We start from the raw sequence: 22,474 nt of genomic DNA, 5'->3' as shown, positions 1-22,474 counted from the left end.
TGTGGTTTTTAGAATACAATGTTGGGATTCCTTTCTATGTTTATGAACATTGAAAATGTCAAGTTTAATACAATACTTTGTTAAAATTTGAGGAAATAAATAGCCTGTCTCATACATTATTGGAATGAATTAAAATATATTGATCTTCATGGAAAACGGTTTTGCAAGATGTATTACATGTACAGAGGCACTTACCTTTTGACCAAGTAGTTCCACTTATAAGAATCGTTCCTAAAGATGTACATCTGTAAAATAATAATGTATGTATACAGCTACTCATTACAGGGTTGTTTGTAAGAGATTGGAACAAAGTAGAACATTAGAAGGGGACTAGATAAATAAGTTATGGTATATCTACTCAATGGAATAATTTACATCTGAGTAAAAGGATGGTATCTGTGTATTGGATTTGGGGAAGATTACCAAAATATGTACTTGGGAAAAGGAAGATGTTCAGCAGCATGTACATTGTGCCACTTTTTATGTAAAATAACAAGAGAGGGGATAATTGTATATACAGAAAGAGATCTTGGAAAGTTACACAAGTTAATTGTATATCTTATACAATGTATTTCATATTTTCTACTATATTTTTTGAACCATGTAAATGTATTACCTATTCAGAAAAAAACTAAAAATGTGAGTGCTTATGTTTAAGACATCTTGGTGAAATACTATATTATAATATCTTAGTATTTTTATATAGTATCTTAAGAAATGTGAGTTATTGCAACACTTAGTAAAAAAAATTCATAAAGTAATTCAAAGAGAAAAATCACTCTATTCCATTTTTTTCCTTTTAAGACTTATAGTGTCAGTCTCATGAAAGAGAAAATAATTTCTTCCAAGGTCAAGTATTTAGTATTAATATAATTCTTTCCAAAGTTCTTGCATGAATCTACCTTCATATATATTCTGTAAATAATGGAAGATAAAATCAGTGAATTAAGTTATATTTCCTCTTATTCCAGGAATCTTCCTGATGCATCAGAGCCTGATATTATTTCAACCATCAAAAAAACATTTAACTTTGGCCAGAGTGAAGCAGTTCATTTATTTCAAACATTGATGGAGTGCATGAAAAGAAAGGAGCTTGTAAGTAGATTTCCGCAGAATACCTTTTTATTTTTTTCAAAGCACATTGTAAATTGGGGTAATACTTATGTTTTTAATTTAGATTTTAAACTCTAAATTTTCTTGTAACCATGTGAAGCTGTCACTTATTGGTCTGTTCAAGCTGAGAGGTATCGTAGTAGTAGGACTATAATTTTTTATATGATATTAAGACAGTGTATATGCACTTCTGTTTTAGGAAAAGTTTTATACCTGAGTCTCAACAGATTATGTCCAGTATCAAGGAAGAATTGGTAAAGAGTTGTTAATGGTTTTTCTAATAAAATATTTGGAAAAATATCTTTAACAGTTTTGCTCTGAGTAAGTGCTTAAGCCTATTAAGTTAAAGATTAGTGCTGCTGTTTCAGTCATGTAAACATGGGCTTAAGTTTTCAGAGAGAAAATTTTTTAGCAGGTCTATAAATAGATAGGTAATAACATGATTTGCTTTGCTGTCTTCTTCCATTACAAGTTTTTATATACTATGAAATGAAGTTTGTTGAAAAATTTGTGTTGGGGTTATAATAATAGTTTATGAAAAATTTTATTAAATAAAAACTTCTGAAATAGTGTTATGTTTCAAGTAATTTAAAGGCAGTTGCAATAAAGGGATTGAACAAAATGAACATTCTTTTCGTTCAGGAATACATGTATTATTTGAAATAATGTTCTACTCTGTGGAAGGAACTGCAGGACTTATTTACTAATCTATAGCCTCAGCCCTTAAATTGCTTACTAGTAAGGGACATAACATAGGTCAAAAATAGGAATATAATATGAAACCAAATATTTTTGGTATACTCTCCGTTTTATTTGGTAAATAATGAAGTCTTTTAGTTTTCTGGTTTCTTGGCTGAAATAAAGTTATCTGACATATATATTTAATGTATATGTATATTGCCCCCATAAAGTTTACAATTACTTTGTTTTATAATCCCTTTGCTTTAAAAATGTAAAGGCATAATATTATGAATTATCTTTAAATAGATCACTGTTTTTCACATTGGATCGGATGAACATCAAGATATAGATGTAGCAATACTTACTGCATTGCTAAAAGGTAAACCTTTTAAAAGTATATTTGTAAGATCTTTAATTTATAGCCTATTTATATTTATATAAGATAGGACTTTTTAATTTGGCTAAATGCTTAGAAAGTGAATTTTCTATAACTTTTCTTTGTGAAAGACACAGTGTTGGCTTTCTTTGGCAATAAGTTAGCTTTTGTTTTAATATTGTTAATTTTTTAAAAAAGTTTTTAGCAAAGGTTATGCTACCAGACTTAATTATCCCATTAAGAATATGTCGGATGCATATAATACAAAATTAAGTGTTTAAAGGTTATAAGGCATTAGTTGATAGAAATTGAAGATAGGATTTTTAAACATGCTGTGTTCATTCTGCAGGGAAACTTGGAAAACTAGTGGTATCTTTTAGGACTAAAGGATTGATGTACATACACATCAAAGTGTTTTCTTCTTGGTATTTCACCAAAGACCTCCAACTGATAGAACAACATTACGGTGAAAAATCTTTTCAAAAATTAGAAACTAAACTGTGTCCCTTCTGGGTACCTGAAAGTCAAAGTATGCAGTATTGTTGCAGGAGCTCATCAAGAGGTCACTGGTTTGTTATTTATAAAAATTTCCCAAATACAGACCATAGTAAATTGCCAATATATTAAGCATTTAAAAATACTCTAATAAAATATATTTGTATCATCTTGGGATCAGACATCATAAGTGATAGGAAACGCAGAAACTACAAAGGAAAAAAATCAATAAATGGGATAATATAAAAATAAAAAGAGTATTATATACATCTAGTGTTTGCTGTAGACTTTCTGGGTACTAGCCACTGTGCTTAAGTGATTTACATTGTTTATCTCATTTTATGCCTGTTACAGCCCTAAGAGGCAGATTTCCTGTTACTTATCTAATTTTATAACTGAGGAAACTGAAGAACAGAAATGTTGAAGTGGATAGAATCACAAAGAACTATTACAAATTAATAAGATGAATACTTCATGGGAAAATGGGTTGGAATTCATGTATTTGATATTAGCAGAAGAATCCAAATGCTTAGAGAAAATGTCGAAAGATGGTCAATGTTATAGTAATAAAGTAAAAATAAATTTAAAAAAAGAAGCTCCTTCCTCCCCATCCCCAGCACATGGAGAAATGGGTATTCTTATACCTCTGGTGGATGATATAAGCTTTCTGAAATGTATTTTGGGAGTATATCAAAAGTCTTAAAGTATATCCTTGTACCCAGCAATTCGGCTTCCAGAAGATCATCTTATTTAAATAATAAAGCATGTACACAAAAATATACTCAGCAAAAAATTCAAAATAACCTGATATCTACCAGTTAGAGTATTTATTAATTGTGGCTCACCTTGAAAAGGTATTAATAAGGCAGATCTATATATACTTGTAGGGAAAAATGAATTTTGATATTAAGATACATGAAGCAAGCTACTATTGACACTTGTAGGATGGCCCTATTTTTTAATAAACAATTAAAAGTATTAATATATATGAGCTTATATATACACAAAAAAGCACCTGACAGGATGTTTTTAGAATCCTACCAGTCAGTACTGTCTCATTGATAGAAACAGATCATTTTTGTTTTCTCATTTTTCTGCATTTCAAATTGTTTGCAGTGATCATGCATTGTTTATGTAGTTGGAAAGTTAAAGTCCTCACCCCTCAGGTTAATCTTATCTGTCTAAGGCAGTCTGCTTCTGAATGGTGGTTGACACCAGCTATGCATGTTAATTAAAAGGTGGTGGGGAGATGTCAAAAATGTTTACATTTTTATGGAGATAAATTATTTGAACTTGTCAACTATTTTTTTTATTTGATTAGGTACTAATGCATCTGCATTTGACCAGCTTATCCTTACATTGGCATGGGATAGAGTTGACATTGCCAAAAATCATGTATTTGTTTATGGACAGCAGTGGCTGGTATGTAAATAATCTGTATACACAATACAATTAAAGTAAGTAATAACATAATATTTGCTGGAAATATAACTTGACATTTTACTTTCCCGACAATAGTTCAAAATAAGCTTAGCTAAACATTTCTACAACATCTAAACTCATTTAGGATTTAATTTTAGTAGCTGTTGGTAAAACCTTCTTAATTTTTTTTTTTTTTTTAATTTTTTTTTTTGGAGACAGAGTCTCACTTTGTTGCCCAGTGTAGAGTGAGTGCCTAGGTGTCAGCCTAGCTCACAGCAACCTCAAACTCCTGTGCTTAAGCAGTCCTCCTGCCTCAGCCTCCCAAGTAGCTGGGACTACAGGCATGTGCCACCATGCCTGGCTAATTTTTTTCTATATATATTAGTTGGCCAATTCATTTCTTTCTTTTTTATAGTAGAGATGGGGTCTTGCTCTACCAGCTCAGGCTGGTTTTGAACTCCTGACCTTGGGCAGTCTGCCCGCCTCAGCCTCCCAGAATGTTAGGATTACAGGCTTGAGCCACCTTGCCTAGCCTTTTTTTTTTTTTTTTAAAGAGACATTGTCTTGATCTTTCACCCAGGCTGGAGTACAGTGGTACAATCATAGCTCATTGTAATCTCAGACTCCTGGGTTCAAGTGATCCTCCCACTTCACTCTCTTGAATAGATGGGATCAATCATGTGCCACCAAGCCCAGCTAATTTTTTATTTATTGTAGAGATGAGGTTTACCTGTATTGTCTAGGCTAGTCTCAAACTTCTGGCCTCAAACAATCCTTCTGCCTTCACCTCTCGGAGTGCTCAGATTTCAGGCCACCTGACAGGATATTGAGCCACCATGCCCAACCAAAACTTTTTTTTTTTTTTTTTTTTTTTTTTGAGACAGAGTCTCGCTTTGTTGCCCAGGCTAGAGTGAATGCCATGGCATCAGCCTTGCTCACAGCAACCTCAAACTCCTGGGCTCAAGCGATCCTACTGCCTCAGCCTCCTGAGTAGCTGGGACTACAGGCACGCGCCACCATGCCCGGCTGATTTTTTGTATATATATTTTTAGTTTGCCAATTAATTTCTTTCTATTTTTAGTAGAGATGGGGGGAGGGTGTGTGTCTTGCTCAGGCTGGTTTTGAACTCCTGACCTCGAGCAATCCACCCACCTCGGCCTCCCAGAGTGCTAGGATTACAGGCATGAGCACCACGCCTGGCCCCAAAACTTGTTTTTTTATGGGGTATATAGACCTCTAAAAATCCTAGAATTGAAAGAAGCCTCAGGACTCATGCTCTCTAGAGAACCCATTTTATATCATTCCCTTGGATGTTTAAAACATCTCCCTTCTGCAGTCTTCCCTGTCCTACTTAATAAGAACACCTTCTTCCCAAGTTTCTTAGATGAGAAAGTTTAGTGTCATCCTTTACTTTTTTCCTAAATATTGCATTCCTGTTCTATCTGTAAATTTTATCAAATCTATTTTCAAAATACCCAATTTTATCATCCAGGTCTGTCATCATCCTTCTTTTGTGTTATTTTAGTAGCCTCCTTTTAGATTTCCCCAGTCTCAGTCTTTCTCTCCTTTTCCATACAGAAAATGGATCACATTCAGTTTCCCCAGAGCATAATCCAAAGCTGTACGATGGCCTACAGGGTTTTACATTATCTGCCCCATTACTTCCTCTCTTACTTTACATTTCACCTCTACTGCCTTTGCTCTCTTTTATCTAGCTTTGTTGGCCTTCTTGCTGTTCTTCGAACCTATTAAGCATGTTCCTGACTCTTGGCTTTGTACTTGCTGTTCTTTCCATCTGGAACATTCTTTACTAGCTATCCACCTGAGCTTAATTCCTTGTATCTTTTGTCTAACCAAAAGTTTCTTCTCTTTGTCTACCCTGTTTTCTTTCTTTTTAATTATTATGGATACATAAGAGTTGTATGTCTTTATAGGGTACATGTGATTTGATGCAGGTGTACAATGTGAATTTATCAAATCAGGGTAATTGAGGTATCTATTACTTTAGGCATTTAACATTTCTTTTTTTTTTTGAGATAGAGTCTTGCTCTATTGCCCGGGCTAGAGTGCCATGGTGTCACCCTAGCTCATAGCAACCTCAAACTCCTGAGCTCAAGCAATCCTCCTGCCTCAGTCCCATGCCTGGGACTACAGGCGTGCACCATCATGCCCGGCTAATTTTTCCTATTTTTTAGTTGCCTGGCTAATTTCTATTTTTAGTAGAGACAGGGTCACGCTCTTGCTCAGGCTGGTCTCAAACTCTTGACCTCAAGCAGTCCTTCGGCGTTTGCCTCCCAGAGTGCTAGGATTACAGGCATGAGCTACCATAGCCAGCCTAACATTTCTTTGTGTTAGGAATTTTCCAGTAGCACTGTCGATTATAGTTACTTTGTTGTGCTATCAAATATTGTTCACTTTATCTAACTACATTTTTGTACCCATTAACCATCCCCACTTTATGCATATTTCTTCCAGCCTCTGGTAACTGTCATTCTACTGTCTGTCTTCACAAGATCAATTGTTTTTAATTGTTTTAATGTTATAAAAATATTATTTAAATTTAAAATTTAGCCTCCCACAAGGAGTGGGAGCATGTGAGATTTGTCTTTCTATGCTTGTTTTATTTCATTTAATATAATGTTCTCTCTCCAGTTCCATCCATGTAGTTGTAAATGGCAGAATTTCATTCTTTTTATGGCTATATAGTATTCCATTGTGTGTATGTATCATATGTATCATTGTGTATATCCATTCACCCATTGATGGACACTTAGGTTGATTCCATATCTTGGCTATTGGGAATGTCTGCCTTATTTTAATAACTTCCCCCTCTGCCAGCATTTCCTGTGTTCTTTCCTGCCCTTTTATCCCCCCCTCTAGCATTTATCACTATTTGACAAACCATACCATTTAGCTATTTATTTATCTTTCTTTTCCTAGAAAGTAAACTTTATCAGAGCCAGGAACATTTTTCAGTTTTGTTTACTGCTATATTCACAGCCTGGTACGCAATAAACACATGAAAAAATTTTGTTACATGTCTGGATCAATAGGGAGGCTGGGGAAATTAGATGTTCATCTGTACCTTGAAATATTACCAGCCTTTACAGAGGATGAGCCAGATCTTTTTTATCCACATAGTAAATGTGAGCAGCAAATTGTAGAAAAGGTATACATAGTGTGATCTTAATTGTGGCAAATTCTCTTTATGAATGTACAAACATTTGTGAATCTCTATATGTACTGTGTGGTAATTAGTACCTTTCTAAAACTGTTAACATGAAGAAATGAAGGCCAGAAGAGGGAAAATTTTATTTTATACCATTTTGTTTTGTTTGATTTTTTTTTTTTTTTTTTTTTTTTTTGAGACAGAGTCTTACTCTGTTGCCTGGGCTAGAGTGCCGCAGCATCAGCCTAGCTCACGGCAACCTCAAACTCCTGGGCTCAAGTAATCCTACTGTCTCAGCCTCCTAAGAAGCTGGGACTACAGGCATGGGCCACCATGCTCGGCTAATTTTTTCTATATATTTTTAGTTGGCCAGTTAATTTCTTTCTATTTTTAGTAGAAACGGTCTCACTCTTGCTCAGGCTAGTCTCGAACTCCTGCGCTCAAACAATCTGCCCGCCTCAGCCTCTCAGAGTGCTAGGATTACAGGCTCGTTTGATTTAAAAAAAAAAAAAAATCATGGGAATGTATGTCCTATATAATAATACAAAAATTTATTTGGTCACTTCTCCTCTTTCGGGATTATAGAGAACAAAATTAATGTTAATCATAGGTGGTAAAACTCAAAACTGTAAACCAACCTTTTATTCTCTTCAATAATTAACATTGGTATTTTGGTCTCTTCAGATGTAAAGGCTTGGATGAAACCTTTATCTTCTGTGTATATGTGGTTTGTCTCATGGGTTTGTTCTGAACAGTGTTATGTATTTGATTTTATGCTTTTTGCTAAACTTGGACAATTGTTTCCTTTTTTTTTGAGACAGTCTCACTCTTGCCTGGGCTAGAGTGCGGTGGTGTCAGCCTAGCTCAAGCAACTTCAAACTCCTGGGCTCAAGCAATCCTACTGCCTCAGCCTCCCGAGTAGCTGGGACTACAGGCATGTGCCACCATTCCTGGCTAATTTTATACATATATATATATATATATATATATATATATGTGTGTGTGTGTGTGTGTATATATATATATATATATTTAGTTGTCCAGCTAATTTCTTTTTATAGGAAATAATCTTAAGTAAAATAGGAACAACATGGGCACGATAAATTATAGGCTTTTTTTTGTGTGTGTGTGTGTGTGTGTGTGCTAGAACCATTTTAATATAATTATACATATCTGCCAAATCCAGAAAGAGACTGGGTCTTGCTCTTGCTCAGGCTGGTCTCGAACTCCTGAGCTCAAATGATCCACCTGCCTCGGCCTCCCAGAGTAATTAATTGTTTTCCTTTTTTTTCTCTTGATGCTAGGAGTTCAGTATGCATTAGGTGATTGAGGAAATAAATGCTGCTTACAAAGCAGACTTTTGTTTGTTTGTTTGTTTTTGTTTTTTTAGACAAAGAGTCTCACTCAGTTGCTTGGGCTAGAGTTCGGTGGTATCAGCCTAGTTCACAACAACCTCAAACTCCTGGGCTCAAGCTATCCTCCTGCCTCAGCCTCCCGACTTGGCCTCCCGGAGTGCTAAGATACAGGCGTGAGCCACTGTGCCCGGCCCAGATACATTTTTTAACAGCATCTTTTTGTAGTCAGGTTTTCCTGTTTTTATAGAGCAGTGGTTAGAAACCTAGTCAGATAGATGTTCTTTTTTTAAAAAATAAGAATTTTGTTATGTTCCTTTTTTTTTTTGAGGCAGAGTCTTTTGTTGCCCAGGCTAGAGTGAGTGTTGTGGCATCAGCCTAGCTCACAGCAATCTCAATCTCCTGGGCTCAAGCAATCCTACTGCTTCAGCCTCCCAAGCAGCTGGGACTACAGGCATGTGCCACCATACCTGGCTAATTTTTTGTATATGTATTTTTAGTTGGTCAATTAATTTCTTTCTATTTTTGGTAGAGACGGGGTCTCGCTCAGGCTGGTTTCAAACTCCTGACCGCTAGCAATCCGCCCGCCTCGGCCTCCCAGAGTGCTAGAATTATAGGCGTGAGCCACCACACTTGGCCTGTTCTTTTTTATTATACTAAAATGAAATTTCATAAATACTACATAAATTTTTTTAAGAAAACCAATATAATGCCCTACTTATAATAAAATAGAAAAGTGATTATATTAAAGATAAATGTTTCAGTATGGAGATGTTCAAGAATGGCAACATATAAAAGACATAATAAGTGAGTTGCTTACAGTTATTACACATAGAATCAGTATAAATGCTACATTATTTGTGGGAACTAATATAGGTATGTTGTTGTTAATTTAAATATCAAGGGGAACAGATGAAAGGAAAGAACAGAAAAGGGACCAAGTGGGCAGTGGAATAACGTTAGAATGTTTATGTTAGAATGAGTAATTACAAGGCAAAATTATTTGTATGTGATTAGAGAAAGAAGGAAATAATCTTAAGTAAAATAGGAATAACACGGGCATGATAAATTATAGGCTATTAAAAATTATAGGCTATTAATGTAGAGAAAATGAAGAAGTATTATGTTCTTGTAAAGTAGACCCTGTTTTTAAGTATAATGTCAAAATATTTTCCTTGTTATGACAGACCTGAGTAATGAAAAATGTCACAGAAAACATACCTTCCATCTTGAAATTTCATCATGTATAAGGCATACATTTCATCAGTATATGCTTAAAATATCATGAAGACCATATCCTTGGTAGGTGATGGAAATTGAGGATAGATTGGAGAAGGAAATGGTAATACAAGCTGCTATAGAGAAGTGTATAGTTGTGTGGTAAACCTCTGAAGACAGAATCAAAATGAGAATGAAAAATAACAGGTAAAAAACCAATGGTTTTGGTATTGATTTTTGCCACAAAAGTTTTTTTAGTCATGTTGTACCCAAGTATTAAAAATATACAGAAGCAATAATAGGACATATTAAAACAACCTTTATTAATGATTCTCAATAAGATTTCTATATTTCATGTGTATCCACTAATTTACCAAGATTTGATTAGGAAGTCTGTTGAAGAGTATAAAATAGGCTCTAAAAATTTAAAAGGGACAGCTACAAATACTGAATTATACATATGTGTTAAACTCAGATGACACAGGTTGTATTGCTGTCAAGTAAGTGATTTTTCCCTAACGGTGAATAATTTCTGTTAAAATTTTTTTAACTTTAAAAAAATTTTTTTTGTGGAGACAGGGTCCTGCTATGTTGCCTAGGCTGGTGTTGAACTCCTAGGCCGGGTGCAGTGACTCATGCCTGTAATCCTTGCACTCTGGGAGGCAGAGGCTGGAGAACTACTTGAGGTCAGGAGTTCAAGACCAGTCTCAGCAAGAACAAGACCCCATCTTAACTAAAAATAGAAAAAATTAGCTGGTCGTTGTGGTATGCCCCTGAAGTCCCAGCTACTCCGGAGGCTTAGGTGACAGAGTGAGACACTCAAAAAAAAAAAAAAATTCTGAAGAAACCTAAGTATAATCACCCCTGACTTACAAGGTAGTTGTATTTTTAGAAAGTTCATTGTAGACCAAAAACCATAACAAAATACTTTGTGTTCATTTGTAAAGCAGAATTACTGGTTTTTTTCACTTATGGTCATCTAATAGGATAATAGGTTATGTGGGATAGTTCCTTTTTGAGTGGGATTGTCTAGCATATTGCATTATTTCTGGTATCCATTAAATGTCCGTAATGGCACCCAATTTTTGAAATGATCACTCCTAAAAAAACCTTCCCTAAACATTGAGAACTATTGCTTTAAGATATTCTTTCTCCAGATTCAATTGATATTTGATTCTTTGTTTTTTCTTCTCCATGTAACAGTTTTTCTCCTACAGAAATGGCGTTTATGGAATATTCTTTGGGGAATGCTGTTCTGGAGAGGTCTTTTTATCTGTTTTCCTAATACCTTAGGTCCTACCTTTTACTCTGTTGCATCTTTCTAATATTTTCTAAAACTGTTCAGGAACAAGTAGGTATAAATCCTAAGGACTTACATTTAGAAGTGTTTGTATAATTAAAATGTGTGAAATGTATTTATTAATTTTGACACTCTTAGGTTGGATCCTTGGAACAAGCTATGCTTGATGCTCTTGTAATGGATAGAGTTGCCTTTGTAAAACTTCTTATTGAAAATGGAGTAAGCATGCATAAATTTCTTACCATTCCAAGACTGGAAGAACTCTACAACACTGTAAGTGTATGTTAAAATTCTTTGTTGACTAAGTTTTATCATCCTTGGGAAATGTTATTTTACCTGAACATATATCCATTACTATTGATAAAGTCTTTAATGTCTTGCTTGGTTATATGGAAAAATTATAGCCAATCTTACTATGGATTGATTGTGTGATGGTATGAGACCCTTCTCCTGTTTTTGGAGGCCTTCCCTGTCATCATAGTCACATGGGAAAGAGACATAGACTTTATGGTCCTATCTCTCTTGCCCTCTCTTTATTCTTTTTTTTTTTTTTTTAACACAATAGGATCAACTTCTTAGTTATAGGATAATTATGTTTCTTTTGACTCCTTTGTCTGATAATGGAGAAATTTTACATTGCCTTTTCCTCCACTTTGTTTATTATATTCATGGTTCTGACCTCATCATATACCCCTTTTAGCTTACATATTGTTTTTCATTTTCCTTGTAAAGAACTACTGAAAACTTATTATTCCCATCACAAAGCCTTTTTCATTTCATTTCAAATTTCATGTGACTAGATTGCAGAGATAAACTAATACCCCTCTTAGTGTTTTTCTGTGTTACTGATATGAATTTAATTGAGCTATACTTTGAGGAACACTATGACCAGACCAAATCCTAGCTTTCTGACTTTGACTTCTCTGCGAAGCTGTGTCCATTCATTCATCAATTTCTACTTACTTATCTCCTTTTTATTCCTGTTTTTGTACTACTTAATCATTTCTACTTCAGTAATCTAGTCTCCTTGTCCATAGTTTTTTTCTCAAATCTGTTTTTTAAACTAATTGTTTTTGTAATGACACATTTTAGTATGTCTTTCCCCAGTTCAAAATCCTTTGATGGCTTTCCAGTGTATATCTAATAATAGTACCCAAACCCTTGGCTTGATTTTCAAAGATTTTCACATAATGCCCCAACTATCTCTCAGTTGGCCTTTTTATCCACCCCCCCCCAATACTGAGTGTTTCACCTATAATGTCTATCTACTGCTAAAAATATAAATCTTTTTTAAAAAGCATTTGCTTTTTACACAGTGCTGATGTGATTTGCTTCCAACTATTCCTCATTTTTTGAAATTTTATTCATTGTTTATAACTTAGCCCAAATGCCATACCACTGCTTCCTTGAAGCCTGGTGGCATAGGTAAGTACAATTATATCTTCCTTTGTGGATTGTAAGTTTCTTTTGGCTAGGTATTATATCTTACTTTTCCCCATTTTTTTCTTTTAATAGTGTCTAGCACAGTTACATTGAACTTTGTTGGCATTCTGTCTCTGGTGAACAGACATAAAAATTAAAAAGATTATTAATTGTACTGACGTAAGGTTTATCCCTGAAATATAAAGCAAATATAAAACAAAAATAAAAATTGACCCATTAGCAAGGCAAGTAATTCTTTTAATTGTATAACTCAAAGTTGTTAAGATAATACTGTAGTTGCCTTCAACATCAATTACTGAAAACATTTTAAATAGTTTAAGGGCTTATGACATGATAGAACAAAAACTTATGTACTCGGAAATTATTTATCTTTTTGACAGTAAATGTGACAATCCTTTTCTTTGTTGTTCCACGTTATGAACAGAACCTAAGGAAATAACTCCAAGACAGTACAATTTGTATGCAAAGGTTCATAAAAATCCTATAAATCTGTGGTCCCCAACCTCCCAGCCACACACCAGTACTGGTCTATGGCCTGTTAGGAACCAAGCCGCACAGCAGGAGATGAGCGGCAGGAGAGCCAGTGAAGCTTCATCTGTATTTATAGCCACTCCCCATCACTCGCATCACTGGATCAGCAGTGACATTAGATTCTCATTGGAGCTAGAACCCTACTGGAAACTGCATGTGCGAGGAATCTGGGTTGTGTGCTCCTTATGAGAATTTAGTGCCTGAGGATCTGAGGTGGAGTTGAGGCAGTGATGCTAGCACTGGGAAGCGGCTGCAAATACAGATTATCATTAGCAGAAAGGTTTGACTGCACAATAAATGTAATATGCTTGAATCATCCCGAAATCATCCCCCCACTTGTCCGTGGAAAAATTGTCCCCATGAAATTGGTCCCTGATGCCAAAAAGGTTGGGAACTGCTGCTGTAAGTTACAAAATGGGAAATCGTCTAAGTTATGCTATATTATTTATTTATTTAATGCTCAGTATTCTCTGTTACAATAAGTTTGTTTAGAAGAAAAATAAAAGTTTGCCCTATTTTTTTTCCCCTGAAGAAACAAGGTCCAACTAATCCAATGCTATTTCATCTTGTTCGAGACGTCAAACAGGTAAGAGATTATTTTTGTTTTTGTAAAAGGGCATTTTCAAGAAGTCATTTCTACTTCATCTGTTTCCAAAAAAAACCATATAAATACATTTTAAAAATAGCAATAAAATGGCAGTTTTTAGAACAAGATAAAATAAGGGCTAAATATGTGGTAAGAGAAGTAAAGAGCATAATGTATCAGAAATCAAGAAAAAGAAAGGTTATGAAATTAAGGCCAAGTTTCCTGAGCTTCTAGTCATCCAAGATAGAAGGTAATGCATTTTATAAAGCTCACTGGTCCATAAAGGGAAGAACATTGATAGAATGTGTTTTCATTCTCTGTGTTCTGCAGAAATTTATTCCAGTATAAAAGATGTTGAATAAGGAAATTGAGGGAAACACTGGGTGGTGATCTTAATGGCAGACTTTGCCAGTAAAAATGCTGAAGTGCTCTCTCTCCCCCACCTTTTTTTTTTTTTTTTTTGAGACAGAATCTGACTCTGTCTCCTGGTCTAGAGTGCTGTGGCATCAGCTTAGCTGACAGTAAGGTCAAACTCCCGGACTCAAGTGATCCTCCTACCTTAGCCTCCGAGTAGCTGAGAGTAGCTCACGCCATCACACCTAATTTTTTCCTTTCCTTTCCCCTTTCCCTTTCTCTTTTTCTTTTCTTTTCTTTTTTTTTAGTAGGGACTAGGTCTCCCTCTTGCTAAGGCTGGTCTCGAACTCCTGAGCTCAAGTGATTCTCCCGACTCAGTCTCCCAAAGTGCTAGGATTACAGGCTTGAGACACTGCACTCAGCCTCTCTCTCGCCCTTTAAAAATATCTAGCATTGGTAGTGACACTGTCATATGGTGTGAAGCTATTCTTTGGTGACTCAATTGATGTACTCTTATTGCTATTCTCTTCTATTGGGTGTCTTTGGGAATTAATACTCTTAAACATTTATCAACACTTTTATAGCCATGTAAATTATTGGTATCGGGCGGGGTGAGGTGGCTCATGTCTGTGATCCTAGCACTCTGGGAGGCTGAGGCAGGTGGATCGCTCAAGGTCAGGAGTTCGAAACCAGCCTGAGCAAGAGCGGGACCCTGTCTCTGCTAAAAATAGAAAGATAATTAATTGGCCAACTAATATATATATAGAAAAAATTAGCTGGGCATGGTGGCGCATGCCTGTAGTCCCAGCTACTCCGGAGGCTGAGGCAAGAGGATCGCTTGAGCCCGGGAGTTTGAGGTTGCTGTGAGTGAGGCTGATGCCACGGCACTCACTCTAGCCCAGGCAACAGAGTGAGACTCTGTCTCAAAAAAAAAAAAAAATTATTGATATCGGATAGTTTTACTTTCCTTGATGTAATGGTTCCTGTATTTGGTCAAAATATTTTCTAAGTATGAACTTAAAATGCTTTCTGTTTAGAATTCTTTGTTTGAACTTTTACTTGGTACTAAATGTGAGCGCACTATTAAAAACTGAAAACAGAAATGTCATTTTCTGTTTTCTTTTTTTCTTCTTTTGTAAGTTCCCTAAGAGCTGGAATGTTTTTATTTTCTGCATTTGTATTTTGTTATTTAATACTAAAGTAGAAACCTTGAGTAATCAGGAAGACTTCTTGACAAGAAGTTGCTAAGATGTATTTGCATTAATATGGTTACTTATATGGGTCAGCAGAAAGAATTATGGTAGTTAATTCTGGAAACAAATATGAGGGTTTGTATATATTGACTGTTGTTATATTGGTGGCTGTAATAATAAGCCCAATTTTTTTCATTTCCATAAGTGATAAATCCTAAAATAAAGGCAGTAATTGAATATTTTCTGATTCATATTAATAACTTGAGTTTTGTAAGAGTTCTCAATGTAGTTTGAGAAATAGGTCACTGTAACATTTTAGGTAATCACATTGTTTTCCTTAATTTAAATATTTCTCATTCAAATAGGCTTCTATTAGAATGGCATTTGTCAGGTTTTTAAAAAATACTATTGGAGAATGTCATAGATGACTTTCTCAGTCATAAAGTATATTTTTGCTTGCTTGAGTTAAAATAAAATGAAAACCTTTTATTTAAGATGGAAACATATTTTGATTAATTTTCAAACTAGAGATTCAAAGACTGTAGCTGTCTAGAAATTAGAAATTTTGCAGATGAAACAAATATTAAAAATATAAATATTTAAGATACTAAGTTCATGAAATAAGACTGGTGGTGGTAGGAGGGCAGAATTAGTTAATAAATATAAATGATCTGATGATTAACCCCTTTAAGATTATTTAATAAAATTAACCAGTTCTTATATTCCGAAACAGGCAGTCTTTCAAAACTCACAAATGGCTTATGTTCCAAAAGTTTATTTGTAAATTGTTGCCCTTGGAAAATGAAGTCTTAAGTTTTAAACCTGAGGTTTCCAAGAATTGAGCCACACAGCTGGAGGCGAATGAAGCCCCACCTGCACCCACAGCTGTTCCCCATTGCTTGCAGCTGTTCCCCATTGCTTGCATCACTGCCCGAGCCCCACCCCCCATCAGATCAGAGCGGCATCAGACCTTCCTAGGCAACCCCACTGCAAACTGCACCTGAGGGATCCAGGTTGCATGCTCCCCATGAGAATTTAACACTTGATAATCTCAGGTGGAGCTGAGGTGGCAGTGCTTCCCCTCCCCCCGCCATGCTTCGAAAAACTGTTTTCTACTAAACCGGTCCCGGTGGCAAAAAGGTTGGGAACCACAGCTTTAAGCAATGTTACAAGTCGTAGTTAAGTCCTAGAGAAGACTACAAAAACTTGGGTAAGCTATAATATAGCCAGTACAATTTTGGTTAAAAAATACTTATATGTATTTATGTGCCAATCTGGAAAAATAATTAAGTTATGGCATTATTTTTGTAGGAAAATGTATTTTGTGATATGTATCACAATGAAAATGAAATCGTTGGCTTTTTAGCAGTTCTAGTGCCCCTAGGTGTGAAGTATTAGGGCAGTGGAGAGATCAAATTATCTTCCTGCTTTAGGCTGTACTCCTGTCCCAAGGCATACCTTTGAGACCTCAAAATTTCAGAATCCCCTCTTCTTACAAAAGGAAATGGAGAAACAAGTCAGTCCCTTCTCCTGTAAGGATAGCTGCTGCAACCCTCACTTCTTAGAATAAACATTTGTCATTTTGGAGAGTAGGCTTTTTTCCTAGGCATGGCATGATAATATTGAGAAACACTGTTCTATCTATTTAAAACTAATGTTTTGTTTCCAGGGAAATCTTCCTCCAGGATATAAGATCACTCTAATTGATATAGGACTTGTTATTGAATATCTCATGGGAGGAACCTACAGATGCACCTACACTAGGAAACGTTTTCGATTAATATATAATAGTCTTGGTGGAAATAATCGGGTATGTAAAATTTGGGGAGAAATCTATATATGTGCTTTTAAGTTAACTCATGCACTTTAAACATTAAGAATTAGTTACATAGAAGGGTGAAAGTAACATTGTCTTAAAATATGAGATTTTCAACTAAGAGTAATTAGAAATATTTTGTAATTGGGCCGGGCTCAGTGGCTCACTCCTGTAATCCTAGATCTCTGGGAGGCCCAGGCGGGAGGATTGCTCAAGGTCAGGAGTTCTAAACCAGCCTGAGCAAGAGCGAGACCCCGTCTCTACTATAAATAGAAAGAAGTTAATTGGCCAACTAATATATATAGAAAATCTAGCCGGGTATGGTGGCGCATGCCTGTAGTCCCAGCTACTTGGGAGGCTGAGGCAGGAGGATCACCTGAGCCCAGGAGTTTGAGGTTACTGTGAGCTAGGCTGAGGCCACGGCATTCTAGCCCGGGCAACAGAGTGAGACTCTGTCTCAAAAAAAAAAAAAGAAAAAAGAAATATTTTGTAATTGAAATCCTAAACCAGTCATACTTTGTGTGCACACACAAACACATTTGTATAGATATATATGGATTTTTTAATATTTAAAATGTCCTCATATTTAAATGTGTAAAAGCTAAATAGGATCTCATTTTCAGAGATCTGGACGAAACACTTCCAGCAGCACTCCTCAGTTGCGAAAGAGTCATGAATCTTTTGGCAATAGGGCAGATAAAAAGGAAAAAATGAGACATAATCATTTCATTAAAACAGCACAGCCCTACCGACCAAAGGTATATTTATTTAAATATTATCTTTTCTGGATTTTTATTTTGTTCTTTCTAATTAGTGTTATTGAACAAAATACTTGTTTTAGTAAAAATTATTTTTTGTTTTTGTATATATTATATCTTGGACTCTTCATTTTCCTATATGCAGAAATATCCATTGTAAGTTAATGATTGTATTAAGGTTTTCATATTTATCTACCATAACCGAATTTATGAAATGTTTTGATAAATGTTTAACTGACTCCTTTTATTCCATTTTTACTTAAGAACATGTATGACAAACTTTTACTTTTTCTATCAGATATTAGTTGAAATATTAATACTTAAGCCCTTTAATATTGGACAACTGACAGTTTTGTTGAAATGGCATTTTTATAAAATGAATTGTGAGTGGTAATAAAAATGTTTACATGTTTATACTGTTTTGTTATGTGTAGTTATATGAAGTTGAAGAATAGTGTAAAGGATATTTTTAAAAAATTTTCACTAACACGAATGTCATATGGCCTTATTTTATGTAATGGGCCTTACGACATTTATTTTCCCTTGAAGATTGATACAGCTATGGAAGAAGGAAAGAAGAAGAGAACCAAAGATGAAATTGTAGATATTGATGATCCAGAAACCAAGCGCTTTCCTTATCCACTTAATGAACTGTTAATTTGGGCTTGCCTTATGAAGAGGCAGGTCATGGCCCGTTTTTTATGGCAGCATGGTGAAGAATCAATGGCTAAAGCATTAGTTGCCTGTAAAATCTATCGGTCAATGGCATATGAAGCAAAGCAGAGTGACCTGGTAGATGATACTTCAGAAGAACTGAAGCAGTATTCCAAGTAAGTGATAATTTATCTATCATTTGAAAACATTTTAAAAATGTAAAATAGAGTTTGATTAGATGCTGTAGTGCCATGCATTTAATAGGGATATAGATGTATAATTTTATTGGTACAATTAAGAGAATTATTTTTAACATATATTACGTGTTTTTAAGAATTCAGAATGAAATTTTTCTGCCTATATACATGAAAGAGGTTATTATTATATTTGCAATTCAGGAGTTTAGTATTTCAGCAAGAAAGAAGTGCCAGAAATCATCTTAATAATTGCACAGAGTATCAATTAGATGAGGAAAAATTTCATTTGCTAATGAAATTTTTGGAGCCCTGTGATTACTTAGTGGGGATTCAATATTCAGATGTTTCTCATGATTAGGCTAATCCCTAGTTACATTGTTCTTTACCAGGTAATAACCTTTTCCCATGTTTGAAATGCTATATGGAGACTTTTTAAACGGAGTGCTGAACATTGTCAGTTTTGGTCCCTGTGAGATTATAGTTGTATTTCCAGTTTTATTTCCAGGAGAAAGTGGTCTGGATTCACCTTTTCAGTCTTGTGCTTAATGTGACATATTTTAGTATTTTGTGGTTTCCAGATGGATATAGATGTCTGAAAACAGAGTTACTGTGATTCTAATGCCTCACAATTCCATAAGTGTGAAAATATTAAAAACTGGAAAGTACTACAAATGAATTTAAGAACTATACTATATATGAACTATATATGTACTATAAATGAACTTAAGTGGTTAAAAATTGCAAGTTGTTAATCTGAATATATTTTGGCTTTTATCTTTTTATAGTGATTTTGGTCAATTGGCAGTTGAATTACTAGAACAATCCTTCAGACAAGATGAAACCATGGCTATGAAATTGCTCACTTATGAACTGAAAAACTGGAGTAATTCAACCTGCCTTAAGTTAGCAGTTTCTTCAAGACTTAGACCTTTTGTAGCCCACACCTGTACACAAATGTTATTATCTGATATGTGGATGGGAAGGCTAAATATGAGGAAAAATTCCTGGTACAAGGTATATCTTAGAAATAATTTGATGTAAAGTGTGTGATTAGGTAAAGAGAACAGAGGTATTAGTCTAGAATCTAGATGTCTAGTAAAATGCCGTGATTTGTGAGAGTGATGTGGGGATTGGGCAGGAGAAGGGGTAGATTGACATTACATCCCAAGTGGCATAATGGGCTCCTTTTTCCTTCTATTCTTTACGCTTGGATTTTTTTTCAGGTATTTCTAATGATTGTTGCCCTCTCTGAACCAGAAGTATGAGGGCAACAAATGGGAAATACTGTAGATTGCGGCCCTGAGCAGCCATGAAAAAAAGTTACTGCTTTATGAAAGGGTGATTCCCAAATTTTAAAATTCAAGACCTATCTACTAATTTAATAATCTGTTACTTTTAAGTTACTTGAAGTGTATTGGATGAGTATATCCATATACCCAGTTCATATGCCCAGTTTTTATGGTTAAGAATTTGGGTAATATGACTGGTACTTTCATTGTTGTCATAGTGATAGATATTGCTTTAAACTTCCCTTATCATTCTCTTATATCTTTTTAAATAAGGTACGGAAATGTAGAAGGCAGAAATCAGGCAAGTAGTTTTACTATGAGCCATTGTAAGAGATAACAAATACTAATCATCTACTAAAAATAATGGTGAAAGAATAACCAACAGAAACCCTTGTTACACAATTATAATTTCTTCATGCTTCAGAATTTTGCAAGTTAATATGTAAAATTTTAGAAATAAACATTTTTGTTTATAGAGGCACAAGCTGAGTAATCATGTTATGACATGGAACACTTGCAGAGAGATCTAGGATAAAATTAAGCACACAGCACCTTTATAAGGCTTGGATTTTGTTTAAACAAAAATGTATTTTCTGAACAAATTGTAATCTGATTTTATTTAAGGTACAAGTCTATAATAATTATTCGATCTATTCTACACCTTTAGTATCATAATAGTCAAATGTTTTGTTACTTTTTGAAACAATCCAACCCGAGCCTCTTTAAGTACAATATGTAAGTAAAAAATTAATCTTTTATTTTTCCCCTATGCTATTAAGGGCCAAATGGCTAACTAATAATCATAAGTTATTTAGTATCTTTTTATTGTTTTTATTATATTCCTAAAGGTCAATAATTTATAATGCAAACATATTTTTCTAAAACTTCAGGTCATACTAAGCATTTTGGTTCCACCTGCGATATTAATGCTAGAATATAAAACCAAGGCTGAAATGTCACATATCCCACAGTCTCAAGATGCTCATCAGATGACAATGGAAGATAGTGAAAACAACTTTCAAAACATAGCAGAAGAGATCCCCTTGGTAAGCAGAAAAAAATTTAAAGTAAATATAAATTTTTTGTGAATAGTTATACAGTAAAAATATATTTTTTATTTTAGGAAGTGTTTAAAGAAGTAAGGATTTTGGACAATAATGAAGGAAAGAATGAAATGGAGATACAAATAAAATCAAAAAAGCTTCCAATCACACGAAAGTTCTATGCCTTTTATCATGCACCAATTGTAAAGTTCTGGTTTAACACGGTATGTTTTTAATTTTACATGAGCATGATGTTTTTAAAAGATAGGTTTTAGGGTACCTTTGGTCTAGAATCCATAATAATCTTGATATAACTTAGATCACCGAAAAGGCATTTCACATTTTAAAAGAGCACTAAGTTTCTTTTGTTTTATCCAAATTGCCAACATCTAGAACAGGCGTCTAACTACGGCCCAAGGGCCACATGCAGGCGGCCTAGCACATTTATCCGGCCCTCCGGGTGTTTTTGCCATGGCTGCCTGTCCTGCTTAGCAGCCAACGGTCCCGTGCCCACAGTGTGCACTCTCCAACGGTCTGAGGGACAGTGAACTAGCCCCCTGTTTAAAAAGTTTGAGGACCCCTGATCTAGAATGATGAACTCTAACAAATTTTAGTTCTAATTAGAACTAAAAATTTACTTACCACCTGTGTGGCAACCAAAAGCCTTTGTGGTAATATAAGAATCATCTACTAAAAATAACACTGAAATATTAAGCAAAAGAACCTGATATGCAATTAATATAATTTTTTTGTGCCTTAGGGTTTTGCAGATGAAAGTCTAAAAATAAACCTATTTGCAGTGTTGTAGTTTTTTTGTTTTGTTTTGTTTTTAATTTCGGGGGACAGGGTCTTGCTCTGTTGCCAGGGCTAGACCGTAACCTCAAACTCCTGAGATTAAGGGATCTTCCTGTATCAGCTTCCAGAGCAGAGTAGCTGGGACTATAGGTGCATGCTACTGTGTCTGGGTAATTTTTTTTTTTAATCGATTTTGCTATGTTGTTTAGGCTGGTCTTGAGCTCCAGGCCTCAGGTGACCCCTACACCTTAAAGTGCTAGGATTACAGGTGTGAACCATCATGCTCTACAGTTGGCAGTGTTAATGGAAGATGAAAACGAGTAATCCAAATCATTCATATGATTTTATTTATCTGGTTTATTTCTTAATCATATTAGAGTGTATACTTGATTACCTGCCATATATAATTGGCTTTTCTCTTGCTTTGTGGAAAAATGGATTTTACTTGCAAATTAAAGAGCATATGGCTATAGAGGATTGAACTCACCTTATTTTCATTTAATGTAGTTATTAATTTGTTATTTTGGTGGTTTTTGTGGGAGGGTGACCTCTAGGAACTTCTAGTAGGCTATCTTGCTGATGTCGATGTCCTTCACCTCAAGAAATACATGAGATTAGCCCCTGCTTTTAACTAGGAGCTATGTGAACGAGCTCTTAGTCCCCTTCCCAGGAAAACCCTTAAGGTGTTT

The 22,474-nt window shown here is 34.9% G+C and overlaps 1 protein-coding gene across 2 annotated transcripts in view; it reads left to right on the top strand.

Moving 5' to 3' along the window:
• Positions 1 to 22,474, top strand: part of TRPM7 (transient receptor potential cation channel subfamily M member 7) — a 105,351-nt gene that overhangs the window by 36,069 nt on the left and 46,808 nt on the right. For both annotated transcript variants that reach the window (XM_076004361.1, XM_076004362.1), the window contains exons 9-19: positions 972 to 1,095; positions 2,101 to 2,173; positions 3,987 to 4,087; positions 11,265 to 11,399; positions 13,633 to 13,686; positions 16,903 to 17,043; positions 17,673 to 17,807; positions 18,357 to 18,637; positions 19,444 to 19,672; positions 20,838 to 20,993; positions 21,071 to 21,214. In XM_076004361.1, coding sequence (XP_075860476.1) covers positions 972 to 1,095; positions 2,101 to 2,173; positions 3,987 to 4,087; positions 11,265 to 11,399; positions 13,633 to 13,686; positions 16,903 to 17,043; positions 17,673 to 17,807; positions 18,357 to 18,637; positions 19,444 to 19,672; positions 20,838 to 20,993; positions 21,071 to 21,214 — 1,573 coding nt within the window. The remainder of the gene's footprint in view (positions 1 to 971; positions 1,096 to 2,100; positions 2,174 to 3,986; positions 4,088 to 11,264; positions 11,400 to 13,632; positions 13,687 to 16,902; positions 17,044 to 17,672; positions 17,808 to 18,356; positions 18,638 to 19,443; positions 19,673 to 20,837; positions 20,994 to 21,070; positions 21,215 to 22,474) is intronic.

The sequence above is a fragment of the Microcebus murinus genome, chromosome 6 (assembly GCF_040939455.1).
Source record: "Microcebus murinus isolate Inina chromosome 6, M.murinus_Inina_mat1.0, whole genome shotgun sequence".
NCBI classification, from domain to species: domain Eukaryota; kingdom Metazoa; phylum Chordata; class Mammalia; order Primates; family Cheirogaleidae; genus Microcebus; species Microcebus murinus.
This window is presented reverse-complemented; position numbering and strand designations above follow the sequence as displayed.